Source organism: Cornus florida, unplaced genomic scaffold, assembly GCF_030987335.1.
Source record: "Cornus florida cultivar Cherokee Brave unplaced genomic scaffold, ASM3098733v1 CherokeeBrave_3.0.0_Hap2_Chr05, whole genome shotgun sequence".
NCBI lineage: Eukaryota > Viridiplantae > Streptophyta > Magnoliopsida > Cornales > Cornaceae > Cornus > Cornus florida.
Genome location: NW_026775575.1, coordinates 69,826,643 through 69,846,141, shown reverse-complemented (window position 1 = coordinate 69,846,141; position 19,499 = coordinate 69,826,643). Strand labels below are relative to the sequence as shown.

Genomic DNA, 19,499 nt, shown 5'->3' with positions numbered 1-19,499 from the left:
TATGATTCTTTATTTATTATTATTTTTTTTCATAATTGATACTAATATGATTCAATAATTGTGTTTGATGTAAGATATATGTAAATATTATGGAAGGTTATTATTATAAATTTGAAATTATTTAATAATAGAGGGGCTTTTTGACATATTGTTACCAAATGTACATCATGTGAATAAAATCACTTTTGCAGGTAAAAGCACTTTTCCACATGATGTTAGCCAAACAACTTTTTATTCTCAAATTTATTTTTGCAAAGGCATTTTTGTAAGCCCTTTATAATGAAAGGACTTTTTACATCAAGAAGCCTCCCCAAACACAACCTTGTTCTTTAGTTAATTTCCAGAGTAGTCAGTCATAACTCGGATCATTGGACTCTCTTTAGTCTTTACTGGATGGACCCTTAACTTCGTTGGGGGCATCCAAACAAGCCATATGAGCTGATGTATGTTTCTTTCACTAAAACAAAATTGCTTTTTTTTTTTTTTTTTTCGGAAGTTAAGTATGTATTGCAATAAAAAAACTTTACAACGCATTCCAAAAGAATAGGCTAGCCCACGAATGATGGACTAAGCCCAACCAAAAGCTAACAAAGAAATAGATCACTGGCCCAAGCCCAACAGATACAAAGACAATGTCTAGTCTAGGGCATAATTTTTGCCTAACCATGTCAGTGATTTGCCTTAATACCACCATTTGTGAATTCTTCTGATTTGTGGACACCCTATTGTTTCGCTCCATCCAGATCTTATTGACAGTCGTGGAGAGTACCAGCTTCCTCATCGAATTTTTGCTTTCTTCCAACTTCATTTTAGTTTCCAAATAAGATCATCAAATTTGGTAGCATCCCCAATAATGGAATGGAAAGGAAAGGAAAGGAATATTCGGAGCTCCTGATTAAGGGTGAGAGAGGATCTATATTTTCTAGGGCTTGGATTCTATAAACTTTATAGGGTTTATATATCATAATAAGATTCAGGAATCGATTGGTTGATTTGTCATTGATATAGATAGAGAGAGAGATTTGATTATGGCGGAGATCTATCAAGTATTGGTGAGAGTATTAGACGGCAAGCACAAAATCCTCAATTTCGCGTCTCCATCAATATCAGCCAACTCTATCAAACACCGTCTCTGCGAGATCACCACCATCCCTATCCAAAATCAACGGCTCCTATCCAACGGCCGGCAACTTGAAGACCAAACCCTAATTACCGACGATGGCACCCGCTTGTTCCCCACGGTGCACCTCCTCCTACGCCTCCGCGGCGGCAAGGGCGGCTTTGGCTCGCTCCTCCGTGGCGCCGCCACCAAGGCCGGGCAGAAGAAGACCAACAATTTCGATGCTTGTCGTGATATGAGTGGACGGCGGCTAAGGCACGTGAACGCGGAGAAGAAGCTGGAGGAGTGGAAGGCGGAGGAGGAGGAGAGGCGGCTCGAGAAGATCGCCGAGGAGTTTATCAAGAAGAAGGCGAAAACGGTGAAGAAGGCTGGAGGGGCGGGGGAGGCGGATAAATATGTGGAGAAGTATAGAGAGGAATCGGCCAAGTGTATGGAGGAGGTCGATAGATCGGTGAGAGAATCCATTGCCGGGTTGGTGAATTCCAAACGCAAGGCTGCCGGGTTGAATGGATCGGAAGGAAAAAGATTGAAGATATGGTAATGATTAGGTTCTACACTTATTAATTTCTACGTTATTACTTTTTTTATATTAAAATGAAATTTTAATTTTTGCATCAGTTAATTTGAATTAATATTGGCAAATGTTTTGCTTGGTTTCTGAGAAATCTGCATAGTTGAATGAAGCTCATTTGTGGGTTTTCCTTTTTGATTTTTTGTTTCCAAAACCTATTTAAAATAAGGGGGAGCTCCAACCAAATATGCTTAGCTCAATCAATTGGGATAGTTATGTTGAATTATCTTTCTGACATGAACTGTAGCTTATCATAGAATATAACAGAAACTTTATCACTCAAAAATTTGTTTTCATTTGATTTTGTTAGGATGGGAAAGAGAAAATTGGGTGAGAATGATAGTGACGGTGATGATATGGATGAGGATGACAGCTCTGATGATGAGGAGGAAAATGAGAAGTCTGTCATTATTAATCACATGAATCATTCATCTTCGAATAAGGAAACAGAGGGGAGTCCTGGCTCTGTTACTGGTGGGAAACTTGGTGGAGAATCTTCCGATGGGATTTCATCTGAGAGCGGTTCTGAGGGTGAGGGAACTGTGGTAGCAGGAGATTTAGAATCTAATGGAAGTCCTTGTGGAGATGCAGCTCACAGTGAAGGCAATGTGGCTGCTGAACTAGCTTTAGAGGTTCATGAAGAAAAGATGGATATACCTTTCCAGGAGCGGGCAGTAGTTTCTGCAACTGAAGCATTTCAGCCTGAAAAGCAAGCATCTGATGGATCTGTGTTTGGGAATGTGGAGGGAAGTGTTGGTCAACCATCTATAACTTCCAGCTCTGCAGAGGCGGCGGATTTTTCAAGTGGAGAAAGTGATTCGGAAATTAACCGGGATTCGGAATCCAAATTAGTAGTTCTTGAGGAAACAGTGGTCACAAGCACAAATATGTGTGATATAGAGAAGCCATTGAACTTCGATGACTATAGTTCTGAAACAGAAATGGAGGTATGCTCCCGATGATCAATTTTCTTGTGCTACTATTTTCATATATTGGTGTTAAATTTTGTTGTTTGATTTATTTACTTTTCTTTTGCCACTCCATCTTTTGAAACTTATCCAGTTTGTTAATCAAATTTATTTCTCAAGAAGCTGTAATTTATTTTGATTGAGAATTACATTTACCTCTCCTTTCATCCCTTGTCTGTTAGAGGCAGTTGGCAGTAATTGAGTTATACGTCTTACCCCTCCTATTTATGTAGATTTTTTCTAGTATAAAAGTTAACTAATTTTAGAAGTACAAAACTACCAGTGTTGTCTGTGAGTGGGCGAAAGAGTGGATCCTTCTCACCTGCTACCATGGTATTTTAATAAGTCCACCCGATAATCTCTACCATCACCATTTTTCTCAAATTTTTTTTTTTTTTTGATAAGTCCATTTTTCTCAATTTTGGTAATAACCATTTTCACATTGATTAGTACCAGTCCATGACCACAACACTATGGGCCCCCACCTTCATCAAGAATGTGAGAGATGGAGAGAGAACACAAAATATTTACCTGACAACCACAATGAGATTGTATTCATTGAAGCCCCTCTACAGTGACTAAGGAGGAAAGGGGACAATGTCACAACTTTCATCAGCCACAAAGTTGATCAATTGACCATTGCTGCCACAATGTTAAATCTATTCGCTGGTATTTCACACACAAAATACCTGAGAAAAAGAGAATCCAGAATCCATCTTCACTGTTTTTCATTCATAATTAATACAGCTGCAATTGACCGTTGATGAGCCTAGTAGCACCACCACAATCTCCATAGTGGGGTTTATTAGGAGTTGTTTCCATTTGAGGATCTTTTCTTACTGGGTTTTCTTATTCCCAATAATTTTCTGTCTCTAATCCAGTAATTAGAAAAAGTAAGCTTAGATAACTGTAATTTGTTTCTAATCAAAACCTACGTCGCAAATTGATTCGATTGCAGAAAAAATCGATAAGCACTAAGCAGTGTGAAAGAATTCTCAATCTTCAATGGAATGTAAACACAAATTTAAATCACAAACTCAAATTTGAAAACCTTAAATTATTTCGAATATCTTATTTCTTCCATCATTACTACTGATTTGTCATTTGGATTTGATTAACTTATAGAACTACTTTCTTTCCTTTTTTATTTGATTGAATACGCCGGTTGTGGTTGTGGTTGTGGTCCACTATTGTTGTTATGGGCCTAAGATGCTGATAAAAATTGGCGGGCTTACCTGTGGTTGATGAGTCTGTCAATGGTCTATTGGTTTGAGCAGCCATGGTGTTTATGGGGTTGGTAGGTGGAGGAGACAATTGGATTCCAGAAATTATTTAAAGGGTAAATTATCTATGGTGACCATGCCAAACAATTGGTGTGGTTGAGATTTTGTGAGTTGTGGTTGTGTCGGTAGAATTTGTGATGCTTATGGTGGTAGATTGGTAGATGTAGGAAAGGAATTTATTTTGGGTGGTGTTAGATAAAGGTGATATTTGGGGAGGCGGGTTATATGGTTCATTGAGTTAACTTGGTTTGAGGGTTTGAGTTAAATAGGATTTATACTGGGTTTGTGTGAGGGTTGATCGCGACTCGTCAAATTAAATCAGAATTTCCATTCTCCCTCTCACTAAGGACACAATAGACGTTTGCCTTTCTTTTATGGGGAAAATTGATTATGCATTTTTATTACTAAAAAGGAGGTAAAATAGGTATTCGGATATATTAAATGATGACATCATTATAGTCCTTTCATATTTTTTTAGATAACAAGGTGGTGTCCACACCTCTCTGCAGGAATAAAATACACAATTTACAGAGGGACCCACTCCCTTTGTGTATCAGGTATGTCTAGGTAATAGTCAAATTGAGATGTTTGGGCACGAAGCAAATATTAAATGGATGGTAAGTGTGTTCTTGTCCCAAACAATAGGAGATGTCATTGTGGTTATGCCTAATCTCAAGAGGAGAGTAGGGAGAACAGATAAAATGCACTTTCGGATTATGTTATCTGCTTTCTACTTCAACTGTTGTATGCGTCTCTTAAACACCAGGTGGCTGATTCTCTTTCAATATTAAGTTGAATGATTCCTTGTAAGGGAAGGATCATTGTATGTGATGATTGCTTTTATTTGAAAAGTGGAATCTGATTTGGAACACTAACTTCAATTTGTTGTGTTAATGTGCTTTTAATTTGAACAGTCTAAGTTCATAAATTTGCAACCAAAATTTTGGCCTGTGTCATCATTCATCTTATGAGCATCATAATCATTATGTTTTATCCCATTGTTTATAAAACTGAAGGTCTATTTTGGCAACAGCAACTAATATTATTGTATTTTTTTCCGGCGGAATTATAGGTTCTTGGCATGGAAAGATTGAAATCTGAGTTGCAAGCCCGGGGGCTTAAATGTGGGGGTACTTTGCGAGAGCGAGCTGCCAGGCTTTTCCTGCTCAAGACCACGCCCGTGGAGATGCTTCCAAAAAAGCTGCTTGCCAAGAAATGAGGTTTTCTAGTATGCTTCATCTGACTTGGTTCTATTTTGTGTCGATTTGTACCATTAGTGAGATCCATGCTGAAGTGTGCATCTTTAGTTGTACTACTGGTTATTAGTTGATACTCCTGTTGTAAAGCTGCAACTTTGTGAAACAGTTTAATGAGATTATCCTCATTATGCCTTGAAATTCTGACATAATGAATATATGTATAATTAGCAATGGCACAACATGATCTTTACTTGCTATTCGTTGTTTATAGTTAAAGTACATGCACTCAGGTATACACCTGACTGTCTCTTTGGGGCTGTAATCTGACAAGCATATTGGGCAAGTGTTATCATTTGGCCATGGAAGGCGTCTGCTCTCACCGAGGACTACTTTGGTGTAGGACTCAATGGTTGATTCATCTAAGCCTGTCGATAAGTTGGTTGATTGCGGTGTTACTGCAGCTACGGTGAGTGTGGTATTGGTAGCAGGACTGCGTAGATTTCCGTCGTCCATGCAACACATGAAAAATGCAATACCAAATGCACATGTGATGGATGGAAGGACAATGACCAAGGCAATGATGCTGAAAACTCTGAGGCTGTTAGTCCTACCTGGAAATGAAGTATAACATTAAACTCGTCCAAAATTTGATCTTCATGATTTTATATTGTCATATATGTTCACCATTCTGTTTTGGTATCAGAAGTTCTTTCTCTGATAGTGAGAAGGCAAAATTATTATTATTATTATTTTGGGATATCAATAAGACCAGATCTCCATGTTGCACACTGGTAAAGATGTAAAAGTATTCATACGCTGTCATGCCCTGTGAGTACTTGGTATCAAAGTGGAACAGTAATTGTTGACAATGTAGCTAAAGTAGTGTTTGTGGAATTACTGATAATAGCAAAGCAGCCATTATCTTGCACATGGTCATAGATGTTACAAGAGTCATTGAAGATGTAGCTAAAGTAGTGTTTGTGGAATTACTGAGGCAATCGATGGAAGTGAATCGAGACCTCGTGAGCTCAGATGGGCAGCTAAGGAAGGTGTAGTTCTGATAATAACCTGAAAGATTGATGTCCAATAGCCGTCTTGGGAGGCAATAATATGGATCGTAGAGTTGTATTTGTGGTGTCTGGTAGTTGATATCGCGTATGAAAAATTCTCCTGAATAAGGAAGCAACCAAACATTTCACTAACATATCACTTGCCACTGTAGGAAAGTGAATGGGTGATCAATAGTAAATCACATCCCTTCAATATTTTTTAATTCATCAATTCTTATGTGTGACAGGTGCATACCAATTGATTGCAATATCTTTTCATCATGCATATATTTCTGGCTTTCAGATCATAATGCTGGACAATCGCATTCAATTTACATTTCTGAAAGGGAAAAAAAAAAAAACGTATCTATATTCATTTCTGTTCTAATAACCAGGAACTTTTGAAATGCCTACAAGCCGCATGACTAAGACAACGACAATCCTAATGAGATTAAAACGTTATCAATATACATGTTCTCGTGAAAACTTATCAGAAAGAATTTCTCTAATGCTCCATCAATGATTAAGAATTCTTTAGAGTTGAAAGGGTAACAGAAACCTCAAGTTATAGAACAACCATTTTAATTACACCCTTAAGCTTACAATAACAGCCTTAAGTTCTATTTTCTCGTCTTAAGTGCTTTCAGAAATATCATAGAATATTTATATTTACATCCCAAATCCTGAAACATCTCAAATTTCTTGTCATACCGTCCATGAACATGAAGTATTTTTCTATTTTATTATTTTCTTCTCTTTTTACCACAATCCCCGATTTGTTTTAAGAATATGAGGAATCACAGCGATTATATCATTATGCTCCCCATTAAACTTCTGTATACGAGAGATCCTCTTAATTAAGCAGTCCTCTTTCTTAGGCCTTACGGATGTTGATCACAGTTTCAATTTTTTCCAATTAACAGAAAAAATGCTATATAATATGGTATGTTAAACTAGCCATGGAGTAAGAAAATTACCAGATGTTGAGGGATCCTTGAGGTGTTTAATGTCAAAAATGGCACCACAAGCTCCATCTATATGCTTTTTGACATCATGGGATCCTATCAGCTTGTACTCCCAGCTCCCGTCCTTGTATTTGTCATTCAGAAAGAGCTCCATTTGCCTTGCATCCAGTGTCTGCATTGTTCCTGCATAGAATCAAGTGTAAATTTTTCATCTATATGTCCCTCAACCTTCATAGATGAACCTTCTGAGTTTTGTGTTCTTAATGGAAGAACGTAACATACATCCATAATTGGAAGTTGTTTATGTGGAAGATTTTGGTCATTAAACCAACTAAACAAGCAGGAACATTCAAATAGGATGTATCACCTCTCTTTACTATGTTTGGTATGATTCGCGAAACTGTTAACATTGAGCAGGAGAATGCTATTTCTGTCATCAATGCAGAAAAAAAAAATGCAATTCACTCCAGATTGAGTGATTGCCATTTTCAATGCATTGAGTGATGATTAGAACACGAAGTGGAACTAACTCTTACCTCTTTAATCACATCCATAATCACTAATAATGTCTATTGATCTTAATTAAAATACTCATTCAAGTACATTATGGACAGAAGAAGGCAATTCCATTGCTCACCATCACATGTATTGAGGTCACAAACAGGGCATCGAACAAGCTGTAAATCTGAAAACATGCTCCTGGTCAGAATACAGCTAAAGGGATAGTAATGAATTTCAACATATTGACCCTGCCTAAGGAATTTCCAGGACAGTGAAGTGTACCAGCAATCCAGATGCCAGATTTAATGTTGTTTAACACGCAAAAGCCATTCGACTGCAACATTTTATCTAAGCCTTCTTCTATTGGAATTTTCGCTGGAGCAATCAGCTTCTCTGTCAGGAATGCTACTGGTGAGTCAAAGAAAAATGCCCCGATCCGCATCCAATCTGGTTGATCCATCAAAAAAGAAAAGAACATTTATGTGTCTGGAGTTCAGACATGAGATATGACATGGAATGTATTTATTTTCTGCTTGAGAAAATGTAAAACATGTATAGTTCTCTCTTTAGTTTCCCTCTTTAAGTGCTGAAGAAATTCATGCGACCATTAACTTCCAATGTAACTAAAGGCTGATGTATATTGGTATTAAGAAGTGTCATATGCAGGGGCAATCCAACACATATTCATTAGTGTTCCGCTCATGTTCAGCTTGTTCTTCACATAAGGCATCAAAAACACTGAAGTACCATCCAAACACAAAGCTAATCTGAATCACATCATGTAGATAAATTTGTTGTTTTCCTATAGTAAAGCAAATGCAATTCCACCCAAATCTGAGGCAAATGTAATTCCATCAAAATCTGAGGCAAATGCAATTTATATACTTGTAAAAGCAATAGTAACAACTTAACAATGAAGGGACTAAATATACTTAAAAAAGTAATAGTAACAAGCCTGAGATCCTTGCTGATGATAAGGTGGTTCCGAGACCATCGAGACAGATACTTCATGCCAATCAAGTCCCAATTAATATTAAAAAAGTGTGGAAAAATTGACACGACTTGTTACAAAATCACCTATTATATTGTAATCACAGGACAATCAGAATTTTCACACTACCCAACAATCATAAATCACCAGAAAAATAAAAAATAGGAATAAAAGAAAATAAACAGAGAGAGTGATTGTGTGTGAGTATATACCAATATGTTTCTCCTGCTGACGAAACATGTAAGAGTGACTTCCATCTGCGTCACAGTAATCAAACAGAGTTGATCAGACGGCGAGACTTAAGCGGACACTAGTCTACCTTAAACTGTTGCAACACTATATCAAAAATAGACACGTGGCAAGTCATTTGAAGGATATGATCATCACCGAAAGCTGAAGCGTAAAGCTTGATCCATTTGAAGGACACCTTGCGAGGATCAGGGACTTGAAGATCGCGCAAACAGGTAAAGTTCCATATACTCTCATCCATGATAATGCGGTGGAACCACTTGCCCGTTGCTGCGAGCATCACCAGAGATTTTCCGTCCAAGTACTTGGCGATCTCCGTCCACACGTCCTCTTCGTAACTGTAATTTTGTGTTCAAATAATAGAAACAGTTAAATGCGAAAATGTTTGAATCGTAAATCGAATTAGAACAATCAAAGCACAAATAGCATCTCATATTTTTTTAATTCAAACTTAATTCTGATCGATCAAGCTTTAGATTTCAATATTGATCAGCATGTTTGGAGCAGAGACAGATTTTGATCTATAAACACACACAGATTGAGCTTTCCAGTACACAAACAGGTTACCTGTTCTTTTTTGAATTGATCTTCAGATCAAAACTGTTAAATGCGAAAATGTTTGAATAGTAAATCGAATTAGAACAATCAATACATACATGTGTACGTATATATATATATACACTTGAGCTGCATATGTGATGAAGCGAAGAAGAAGTAGAGTTATTTCCCGGGAACAGTTCAAAGAATGCATCGATCTAACAGAAGGAACTAATTCAAAATTCATGAAATCAGCTAAAATTTAGACTTTGAGACCAAACGTCAAGTGCATTATATATCAGAATATCAAGATTAACAGTCAAAAATAGTCTGAATCTAAAACGATACAAGATCAAATGAGGCTGAGATCAGCAGGAACAGGAAAAAAAAAATAAATAAAAATAAATCAATACAGAGATTCCAATAGCTTTTTACACTTGGATCAGTGACTGGTCAAAAATTCAAGCAAAAATTCAAACTCGATTTGAAATTCGTCAGAAACGGAATTCAAATCAAGCTTCAAAGCGATTTGTATTCTAATTTATGCGCACTTAGGTAGATATATATATATATATATATTTGTGTTCATCTATATTATATGTATATAGATTAGAGAGAGAGAGAGAGAGAACCAGTAGAAAGTGGAGTGAGGAGTGAGAAAGGTGGATCGAGGAGAGATGCAGCAGCAGATTGATTTCTCCCTTCGCAATCGTTTCCCCATTGCTTTCGTGCTTCAGCGATAAACAGAAATTCGGAATGAATAAATTAATGAAAAGAGCCACATCTGGCTATATATAGGCGCGGGAAGACCAGATTCGAAAAATAGAACTACAACAGTGTGTGACTTGCTTGATACCCAAATTAAATCTCCTTTTCCTGCCAAGAAAAAATACGATAAAAAGTGAAAAATATAAAGGGTACGGGTGCAACTTGGGCTGGCCCAACCCAGCCCAGCCCCAACCCAACCTCAACCCAAAATTGGGTTGGGTTGGGTCAACCCAAATTACACCCAATATGGGTTGGATTATAACCTAGACCAAATATGTTCGTGCAGGTTGGGTCGGATTCACGGTTGAATTATTATTATTTTATTATTTTTAATTTTTGTTTTATATATATATATTTGATTATATTTTTAGTAACTAAACCAAAAAACAAAATATTTTTCAACTGCAAACTTGCCCCCCTCTCTCTCTCTCTCTCTCTCTCTCTCTGCGCAATTGCCTACAAAATCTACAAGAATTAGAAGTTCAAAACCCATATATTTCAGTTTATCCTTCTGTCTGCAAGAATCAAAAGTTCAAAACAGGCATATTTTTTGCTCATTGCTCATTGCCAAGTGTTCATTTAGATTATAAATATTTTTTATAGAAAAAATTGCATAGAACAAAGAATTCAAAAACATAGAGCAGAAGAAAACTTGAGATTCCAACAAAATCCTAAAAACCTGCAATTACAACTTTAAAGAGACATTTCAATTGGAGTTAGGAGCTATTATAGAAAATAAATTATGGAACTGTTTAAGGAAGAAAACTTGGAATTTTTCCACTTAAATCAGTAAGAAGCATAACATTGCATTAAAGAAAAATGGTTTGATCTATGGGAAATCTGCTTAACCCAGTGTTGGCAAACACCTAAGCCAAACAAGTTGTCAACTTCAAAAAAAGGAAAATGGATTCCTACTTGGCCACAAATATATAAAAAGTTTTTTTTTTCTTCTTTGTTTTTAGATTAGGTTATGTTAGAATGATATTAGTGTCTTGAAATTGGGGGAAAAAAAAAGTTTAATATTTATAATTAAGAATCCAACTCGAAAGATGGAGTGATCGATCTGCGTATTAATTTAATACGAAATTTTATCCACACAAAATGTGTGCCACAAAATACTCTCGTGATGAAATCTATTTTTTGCGTTTGGTAAAACATAAAATTTAACGTTAATTAACAATCATATAATTAGCTTTAGATGATATGAGTTCTCTTCTTACGCGGAAGTGATTTACATTTATATGTTTAGTATTTTATGATATTACGAGTATTTTATAACAACCATTGTAGTCTCAGTAAAATCATGTACTCATGGGCTTCATATAACAATATACATTAGACAATTTCAATTTCATCATCATTTTTATTGTCATAATCAAAATAGTTATGGAAAGCTCACACAAGTGAAATCTTTTTTTTTTTTCTTTCTAAAATAAGGTTGTCTCCGTATTTTAGTACAACAAGGCTGCCTTAAATTTTGTAGTCCTATTAATACAAAAATTAAGGACTGTTTTTTTCTTCTTATTTTTCGCTGGAATATAATTGTTGCAAAATAGCCAAAATTATATTCAAATTACTACTTATTCTTCGTTCACCAAATACCACATTAATGTAAAGGTTGTGGTACTCAAAATCAATGTATTAATTTGCATCATAAATGTGAAGTCCACTGGAATTGGTAAGAAAATTAAAGTGACAATAATTGAAAGGAAAAAGTTTTTCTTTTTCATTGACACCACTCACACACTCATTTTGGCCTTTTACTTTAGAATGTGGAAGAGAAATTTAACGGGTGAGCGCTTGTCCATTTATTCCAAAATTCAAGTTGTTGGATAGTGTTACATACCCACTCATTTATACACAATCACTTTTTCATCCGGATCCGATGTAGGATAAATGGCCCATAGTAACATTCTGCCCCACCCGATCTCCCAACACCCTCATTACAGTCGAGCTACCCTGCCTATCTGTGGTAGCTCACTCGGACACCTTCCGGGTCGGACGCTTGGCATGGCATCGGATCAAGGATTAGGTCTGACTCTAATACCAACTATAACGGGTGAGCGCTTGCCCATTTATCCAAAAGCTCAAGTTGTTGGATAGTATTACATACCCACCCATTTATACATAATCACTTTCCCATCCGGATCCGATGTGGGACAAATGGCACTTGTAACAAGAAATTACTATATTACAAGGCCCTTGACTATAATTATAATAATTTACAAGTAATTTTTTATTTTTTAACAAAAAAATTCACATTTCAAGTCCAAAAATCACCACCACTACCACACTGACATTGTTGCCGCCGCCACTGCTACCTCTATTGTCTTTCATCACCACCACCTGTTGGAAATGAAACATACAAAATAGAAACTTTAGGCAAAATTTAAAGTAGATTCCGCTAAAAAATTCTTGTGGATCAATAGACGAATGCGTTCTTGTTCGCAAAGAAATGAACGTAATATATTTACTTTTCCAATGGTACCCAAGTTTTTAAGAGGGGAGTACGGCTAGCTTAGGTCCAAACCATTCATCACACATGTGTGCCCCGCCCAATTCCTAGGCTTAGGATTAATTGTAAAATCTAGTTAATTTGTTGTTTAACAGATTATTGAATTGGGTTGGATTTACTCTTGTGGTTATCACGAAAATGTGCATCTAGTCCGAACCAGTGCTTACATTTTGGACTGAACCATCGTGTCTGGTGAAGGTGACATTCGGGTCACCTTTAAAGGCACCTAGTTGCCTATAAATACTCCCTTGGTTCATTTACAAAGCGTGTTATTCATAATCTTCTTTACAAATTTCTGAATTCTCTCTTTCTACCTTTCTTTTCTACATACATATAGTTTTAGTGTGTAGGTTTGAGTTTGGTCCATAGAAGGAGTACTACACCTAGTCGGTTCGCCCATTTCTTCAGTTTGAAGTGCTGCCACCGAAAAAAGAAAGGTCGTTGTATCCTGAGAGACAGACGCCACAAAGTCCGTCAGTACTATAGCAGAGCAAATTTGTCTTAAGGATATATAATTAAATTCTATCCTTGGACTATTAATAGGTTCTTTATATTTATATAGTTTATTTTATGATTATATTGATTTATAATTTCATTTTAAAATTCTTTATAATATTTAAATAACAATATTTCAGTAATTTATCTACATCTATACTATTATTAAAAGTGTAAAGAATTTCAGTATTTTAAAATTTATTTATTAATATAAAAAAATATTTATTAATTGATATAAAAAGAGTTTTTAAAAGAGTTTGTATAAAACTCTAACACAAATTACCTATTTATTATGAGTTTTTATTTTTTTTAATTAATACAAGGTGTTTAGAAGAGTCTCTATAAAACTCAAATTACCTATTTATTATGAGTTTTTTTAATAAAAGAAAATCTAAGTAGACAAAGAAATATATATAAAAAAAATAAATAATTTAGTCTCTCTAATTAGACAAGAAAATATATAAAAAGAAATATATAAGTCTTAGTAGATAAATAAAATATTCAATAATTATATTCATTGACTTGTTGAATATTATTCATACTAAAATAAGTACTAGTGAATTGTAATTAAAAAAAAAAATAGTCTTCGATTTTGATATTATTTTAGGAGTTTGAAAATATGCCTATCAATAATTGAATTCCTATTGAAAAGTTTAATTAATAATAATTATATTTATCTCTAATGTTATGTTCATTGATCATTTTAGAATTTTGCTAATTATGTTTTATAGAATAATTTTCTATTTTATTATTGTAAAGATTTATAAATTGTTATCATTATTTAATCTTGTAATTTTATTTATCTTAATTAATATATTAATGTGTGATTATTTAAAAATAATAATTTTAATTACTATGTGAGAAAATAATTATTTAATTACTTTGTTGAATATTAATTTTAAATTAGATTTTACTCACGTGCGTTGCACGTACCATTTTACTAGTGTATATATATATATAGTATTGTTTTTTCCAACACCACCTACACCACTGTCGCCTTTCACACTGCCACCGCCTTTTGCCACCGCCTACACCACTGTCGTCTTCTACCACCATCGTCTTCTGTTATCGTCACGCCCACCTACACCATTGTCAGCTTCCACTGCCGTCACCATTGCCTTCCACCACCCCTACCACCATCATTTCTTTTACAAAATTATAGAAAAATATTATTGCGTTAATTTAATTTGTTTGTCACCAAAAAAAGTATTTTTGAGAATTTAATTTGAAATTCATTCCATTTTAAGTTTTAAACTAAATGGTAGAATGGTGGTAGAATGATGCTGAACATTTTATTCTTACATTATTTTATATTTGCAACCAAATAATAAAAACAAAAAATATATTATTTTATTTTATTTTCAGTTGTATTTTATTTCATTCTCACTTACCAAACACAGTGACATTAAAGAGAATATTAGATTTAATTTTTTTACTACTATGAAAAAATATATTTATTGATTTAATCTTGAATATTAGATTTGATCAACTTTAATATAGAATTTTATTTTATTTTATTTTATTTTTATTTATTTATTATTATTTTTTAAGTCATAGAATTTCTAACTTTTTGTCCTGTTGTGTCTATTTTTATCTTGTTTGTTACCTTGATAAAGTAAAGATTCAATCTTAGGGCGGTTCGTTATCTTGATAAAACAAATATTCAATCTATATGTATTATGGTTTGCAGTATCAATTAGTTCGTAATTATTTTTAAGGGTCCGATATCATTATACTTTCATGACTCGATCGGTTTGGCCGATTTATATTAATATTCATTCGAATCCGTTACACTGCGATCGCGACCACAATCAATACAATGACTGCAAACCATAACCATAATATGTTTACAAACCAATATCTTCATTGATCAATTAAAAAAAAAAAAATAGAGAGAGATTAATAAAAAAAGATGCAGAATTCACAATTTTTCCATCCATTTAGGATAAAAATAAGGATCATAATTTAATAAGTTTCAAATTAGTAAAAGATTGTCTCTCATCTTAGAAACAATCTAAATGTCATTTCAGTCCCTATTTCGTATTAGTTATCATATTTAACGCATGGATTTCTTCAATAATTCTACCTATTTGCAATCTTAAGCTTATTTATAAATAAGTTTGACACCTCGTCTCCTCTCCTTCTCTTCCTTCTTTTGTGTGTGTCTTCTGTGTTTAAATCGAAATTAAACTTTACATTGAAAATGCAACAACTTTAAATTAATATACAATTCAACAATTACGTAAAATGCATTGCAACATGATGTATATACATTGCATGAGTATTACATATGAGTCTCTCTAATTAGAAAAGAAAATATATAAAAAGAAATATATAAGTTTTAGTAGATGAATAAATATTCAATAATTATATTCATTGACTTGTTGAATATTAATAATACTAAAATAAGTATTAGTGAATTGTAATAATAAAAATAGTCTTGATTTTGATATTATTTTAGGAGTTTGGAAATACTCCTATAATTGAATTTCTATTGAAAAGTTTAATTAATAATTATTATGTTTATCTCTTTTATCTTGTGTCAATGTTATGTCCATTGATCATTTTAGAAATTTTCTAATTATGTTTTATATAATAATTTTCTAATTTATTATTGTAAACATTTTATAAATTGTTATCATTATTTAATCTTGTAATTTGTTTATCTTAATTAATATGTGAGAAAATAATTATTTAATTACTTCGTTGAATATTAGTTTTAAATTAGATTTTATTCACGTGCAATGCACATACCGTTTTACTAGTGTGTGTGTGTATATATATATATATAGTATTGTTTTTTCCAACACCACTGTCTCCTTCCACACTGCCACCGCCTTTTGCCACTACCTACAACACTGTCGTTCTTTATCGCCATCGTCTTCCATTACCGTCATGCCCACCTACACCATTGTTAGCTCCCACTGCCATCATCGTTGCCTTCCACCACCACTACCACCATCATTTCTTTTACAAAATTATAGAAGAATATTATTGCATTAATTTAATTTATTTGTTACCGAAAAAAATATTTTTGAAAATTCAATTTGAAATTTATTTCATTTTAAGTTTTAAATTGGCCGAACTAAATAGTAGAAGGGTGGTAGAATAGTGGTGAACATTTTATATCATTTTATATTTACAATCAAACAATAAAAATAAAAAATATACTATTCTATTTTATTTTCAAATGTAATTTATTTCATTCTCAGTTACTAAACATCGTGACATCAAAGAGAATTTTAAATTTTTTTTTTTTTTACTAATATGACAAAATATATTTATTGATTAGCTTACTGAACCTCTTTAATACATAAGACAATTTTAAAGAAAATTTTAAATACATGAGACAATTTTAACTCGTGGTATCACATAATGTACCTCACGACAGTCCTATATTAATCCTCAAATGTCTCAATCAAAAAAAGGAAAAGGCCTTTGGAATCCACATTCACACAGAGTATTTTTTTTATTTTTTATTTTTTTTCTGTTAGTATCTTCTCCTGTTTTTTTTCTTTGCCGAGGCAAATTAATTGAATCAACTTTAATATAGAATTCGTTTTTTTTTTTTTTGTTTTTTTTTTTAAGTCCTGGGATTTCTAACTTTTTGTTCCATTGTGTCTATTTTTTCCTTGTTCGTTGTCTCCATAAAGCAAAGATTTTTAATCTTAGGTCAGTTCGTTATCTTGATAAAGAAAATAGTCAATTTATATATTATGGTTCGCAGTATCAATCGGTTCGTAACTACTTTTCAAGAGTTCGATATCATTATACATTTTCATGAACCGATCGATTTATATCAATATTCGTTTGAGTCTGTTATAATGCGATTATGACCGCAACCGCAACCGATACTGTGATTGCAAACCATAAAATATATACAAACTAATATCTTCATTGATCAGCCAAAAAAAAAGAAAAAAAAAAGGAAAAAAGAAGAGAAAGATTAATAAAAAAATGTAGAATTCACAATTTTTTCCATCCAATTAGGATAAAAATAAGGATCATAATTTAAAAGTTTCTGATAGGGAAAAATAACCTACCTTGACCAGCCGTCAGACCTCTTCGACATATTTCGTTATCAGAGATAAAGATTTCCATCGGATAAGAATGATAACATTTCTTATCCAGGATAATGAATGACGACGTGGTTCAACAAGGTGAGGATAACCTTGGCATAATTTGAGAAAGTTAAAGGAGTAAATCATATCCCCGACAAATCTGGCAACAGATGATCTACTCTGATCTCGCACAAGCAGATCTCCCGCAGGTCCAATTTGATTACGATCAACAGCCATAAATAGGGCATCAAGCCGTTAAAGAAGGTACGAAAAAAAAACCCCTAAACAGAATATACATAATTATTATGTGATACGATTACAAGTACTAACTTGATCGTCGGAGGGTCCTCGGCCGGCACCCCAATGGTGCTATTCGAGGTGACGTCCTTTTGTTTTGCAGGTAAACGCCGTCGTTCCGAGTTGTGAGGATTTACGCATCAACAGCTGGCGCCATCTATGGGAACTATTAGTTCTCTGACGGCAAGATGAAATTTTTCGATCATGGAAACCATCCCAAAGTCATCAGTTGACAACGGGTTTCCATGTTTTTATATAAGGACGGGACTCTACATCTTGATTACCCGTCCATTATACTGGGGGCAAAACATTGGGTTACATGATGCCACCTAGTGTACGATGACAATAATCAAAATTTGGCACGTCGACCCAGGGCGTCCAATATGGTGTTTTCCATCTAGCAATGCTTGGTCCCCTCACTACTGAGGTTTGGTCGTCTAAGACTAGACTCCATCTCATATCGGGCAGCAGCCAATTACCAAGGCCTGATCGTTGAAGACTAAGACCTGGTCCTTTTGCACTTACATAAATGGGTAGGTCTCCACCCATCAAGAAGATCACCACCAACAAGGGGGTCTCTACCTACTAGTAAAGCCTCTACTACTAAGGATGTCTCTAGCAACGGAGTCTCATTACTCTGTTCGTTCGTGCAATCAGGGTGGCCTTCTACACCCAAGAATGTATCGAGGCCTTTAGGTCCAAGGAGTTCAATGTCCCTCAAGATCCCATGAGGTCTGTATTCCCAAGGAGGTTCCTAAGTTAAGGGCGATTATTGGACCCAACGAGGTACTCGCCACCAGACCGTCATCTGGTATTGGCCACCAAACCGTCATCTGTCAGCCGTTGGGTACCACGCCCCTATCCACCAAGCATCAAGTTAGTCGCTGGATGCTAAGCTTCCACCTACCAGACGACAGTTGTCACCTCTCTTCCCTTGCAGGAATTGCCTATCGACTTCAGACACCCTGTCTATTGTATAAACGTCCATAGAATGGGTCATCACCCAAGATCCCAGCATCGGGGACAGAATAGTGGATCACACGATATCAATCGTCGATCTACATATGATGACAAGGTTTAGAAGATTGACGTACCTTGGTGCATCGAGCTAGTCGGGTTTTCAGTCTCTTTCCTTTAGCGACCCCTTGGGGGCACTAGTTGTCCAAGATCGGTGCTCGATCCTCCGAAACCATAACCAGGTAAGTTTCTACACACCGGGAAGGGTACAACTCTTGTTTATCATAAATCAAGGCTTGGTTATCCAAAACCAAGGCCTAGTCAACCAAGATTAAGAATTGATTGCCCAAAGTCTACAAAGGCTCGGTCATCCAAGATCAGTGCCCGGTCACCCCAAGTTTGGTCATCAGAGACCAAGACCAGGACCTAATTGACAAAAGTATGGTCATCAGAGATCAAGACTTAACCTACAAAGGTCAGGTCAAAAAACGATCCTCCCCCTCACGTGTTATACCTATGTGGTAATTAATTTCCTTACTGAAGGGACGAGCTGAGTTAAGCTCGTAAAGCCTAATTCCCTTACTAAAGGGACGAGCTGAGTGAAACTCGTAAAATTTATTCCCTTGCTAAAGGGATGGGCTGAATGAATCCCGTAATCAATATCCCCGTACTATAAGGGATAGTAAATAAATGTCCTGTACTACAAGGACCCGGGCTGAATGAATCCCGTAATGAATATCCCGTACTATAAGGGATAGTAAATAAAAATTCCTTATTAAAGGGGACGAGCTGAGTAAAGCTCGTAAAATTTAATTCCCTTATTAAAGGAGTGACGACCTGAGTGAAACTCGTCCAATTTATTCACTTACCAAGGAAAGAGTACCCAAGGGTACCAAAAAGAATACCCAGTGGCAGAGTACCCAAGGGTATCAAAAATAGTACTCAGGGGCAGAGTACCCAAAGGTACTAAAAA

General features: G+C 35.0%; 3 protein-coding genes across 3 annotated transcripts; 1 reads left to right on the top strand and 2 right to left on the bottom strand.

Annotated features, from left to right (window-relative positions):
• Positions 1-640: 640 nt before the first annotated feature.
• LOC132306772 (uncharacterized) lies at positions 641-5,431 on the top strand. The gene is made up of 3 exons (XM_059804329.1): positions 641-1,657; positions 2,002-2,638; positions 5,015-5,431. Exons 1-3 carry the CDS (start codon positions 1,029-1,031, stop codon positions 5,159-5,161), a joined length of 1,413 nt encoding a protein of 470 aa, XP_059660312.1. The 5' UTR covers positions 641-1,028; the 3' UTR covers positions 5,162-5,431.
• LOC132309431 (putative RING-H2 finger protein ATL21A) lies at positions 5,265-6,327 on the bottom strand (the record flags this gene model as incomplete). Its single annotated transcript, XM_059807741.1, has 3 exons — positions 5,265-5,752; positions 5,911-5,929; positions 6,040-6,327. Coding segments are annotated over 3 exons (795 nt in total), but the record flags the coding sequence as incomplete, so codon positions are not given.
• An 811-nt stretch (positions 6,328-7,138) lies between these two features.
• On the bottom strand, positions 7,139-10,193 carry LOC132309430 (probable F-box protein At3g61730). Its single transcript, XM_059807740.1, has 6 exons — positions 10,066-10,193; positions 9,035-9,234; positions 8,860-8,904; positions 7,939-8,103; positions 7,793-7,840; positions 7,139-7,338 (listed from the first exon to the last, which is right to left on the bottom strand). Exons 1-6 carry the CDS (start codon positions 10,152-10,154, stop codon positions 7,139-7,141), a joined length of 747 nt encoding a protein of 248 aa, XP_059663723.1. The 5' UTR covers positions 10,155-10,193.
• Between the last annotated feature and the right edge of the window lie 9,306 nt (positions 10,194-19,499).

Coding starts and splice junctions, on each gene's coding strand:
- LOC132306772 (XM_059804329.1), top strand. CDS start 1,029: ATGGCGGAGATCTATCAAGTATTGGTGAGAGTATTAGACGGCAAGCAC. Junction 1,658..2,001: donor GGAAAAAGATTGAAGATATG/GTAATGATTAGG, acceptor TGATTTTGTTAG/GATGGGAAAGAGAAAATTGG. Junction 2,639..5,014: donor GTTCTGAAACAGAAATGGAG/GTATGCTCCCGA, acceptor GCGGAATTATAG/GTTCTTGGCATGGAAAGATT.
- LOC132309430 (XM_059807740.1), bottom strand. CDS start 10,154: ATGGGGAAACGATTGCGAAGGGAGAAATCAATCTGCTGCTGCATCTCT. Junction 7,841..7,938: donor ATCTGGCATCTGGATTGCTG/GTACACTTCACT, acceptor GCATGTTTTCAG/ATTTACAGCTTGTTCGATGC. Junction 7,339..7,792: donor TGACCTCAATACATGTGATG/GTGAGCAATGGA, acceptor GATTCTATGCAG/GAACAATGCAGACACTGGAT.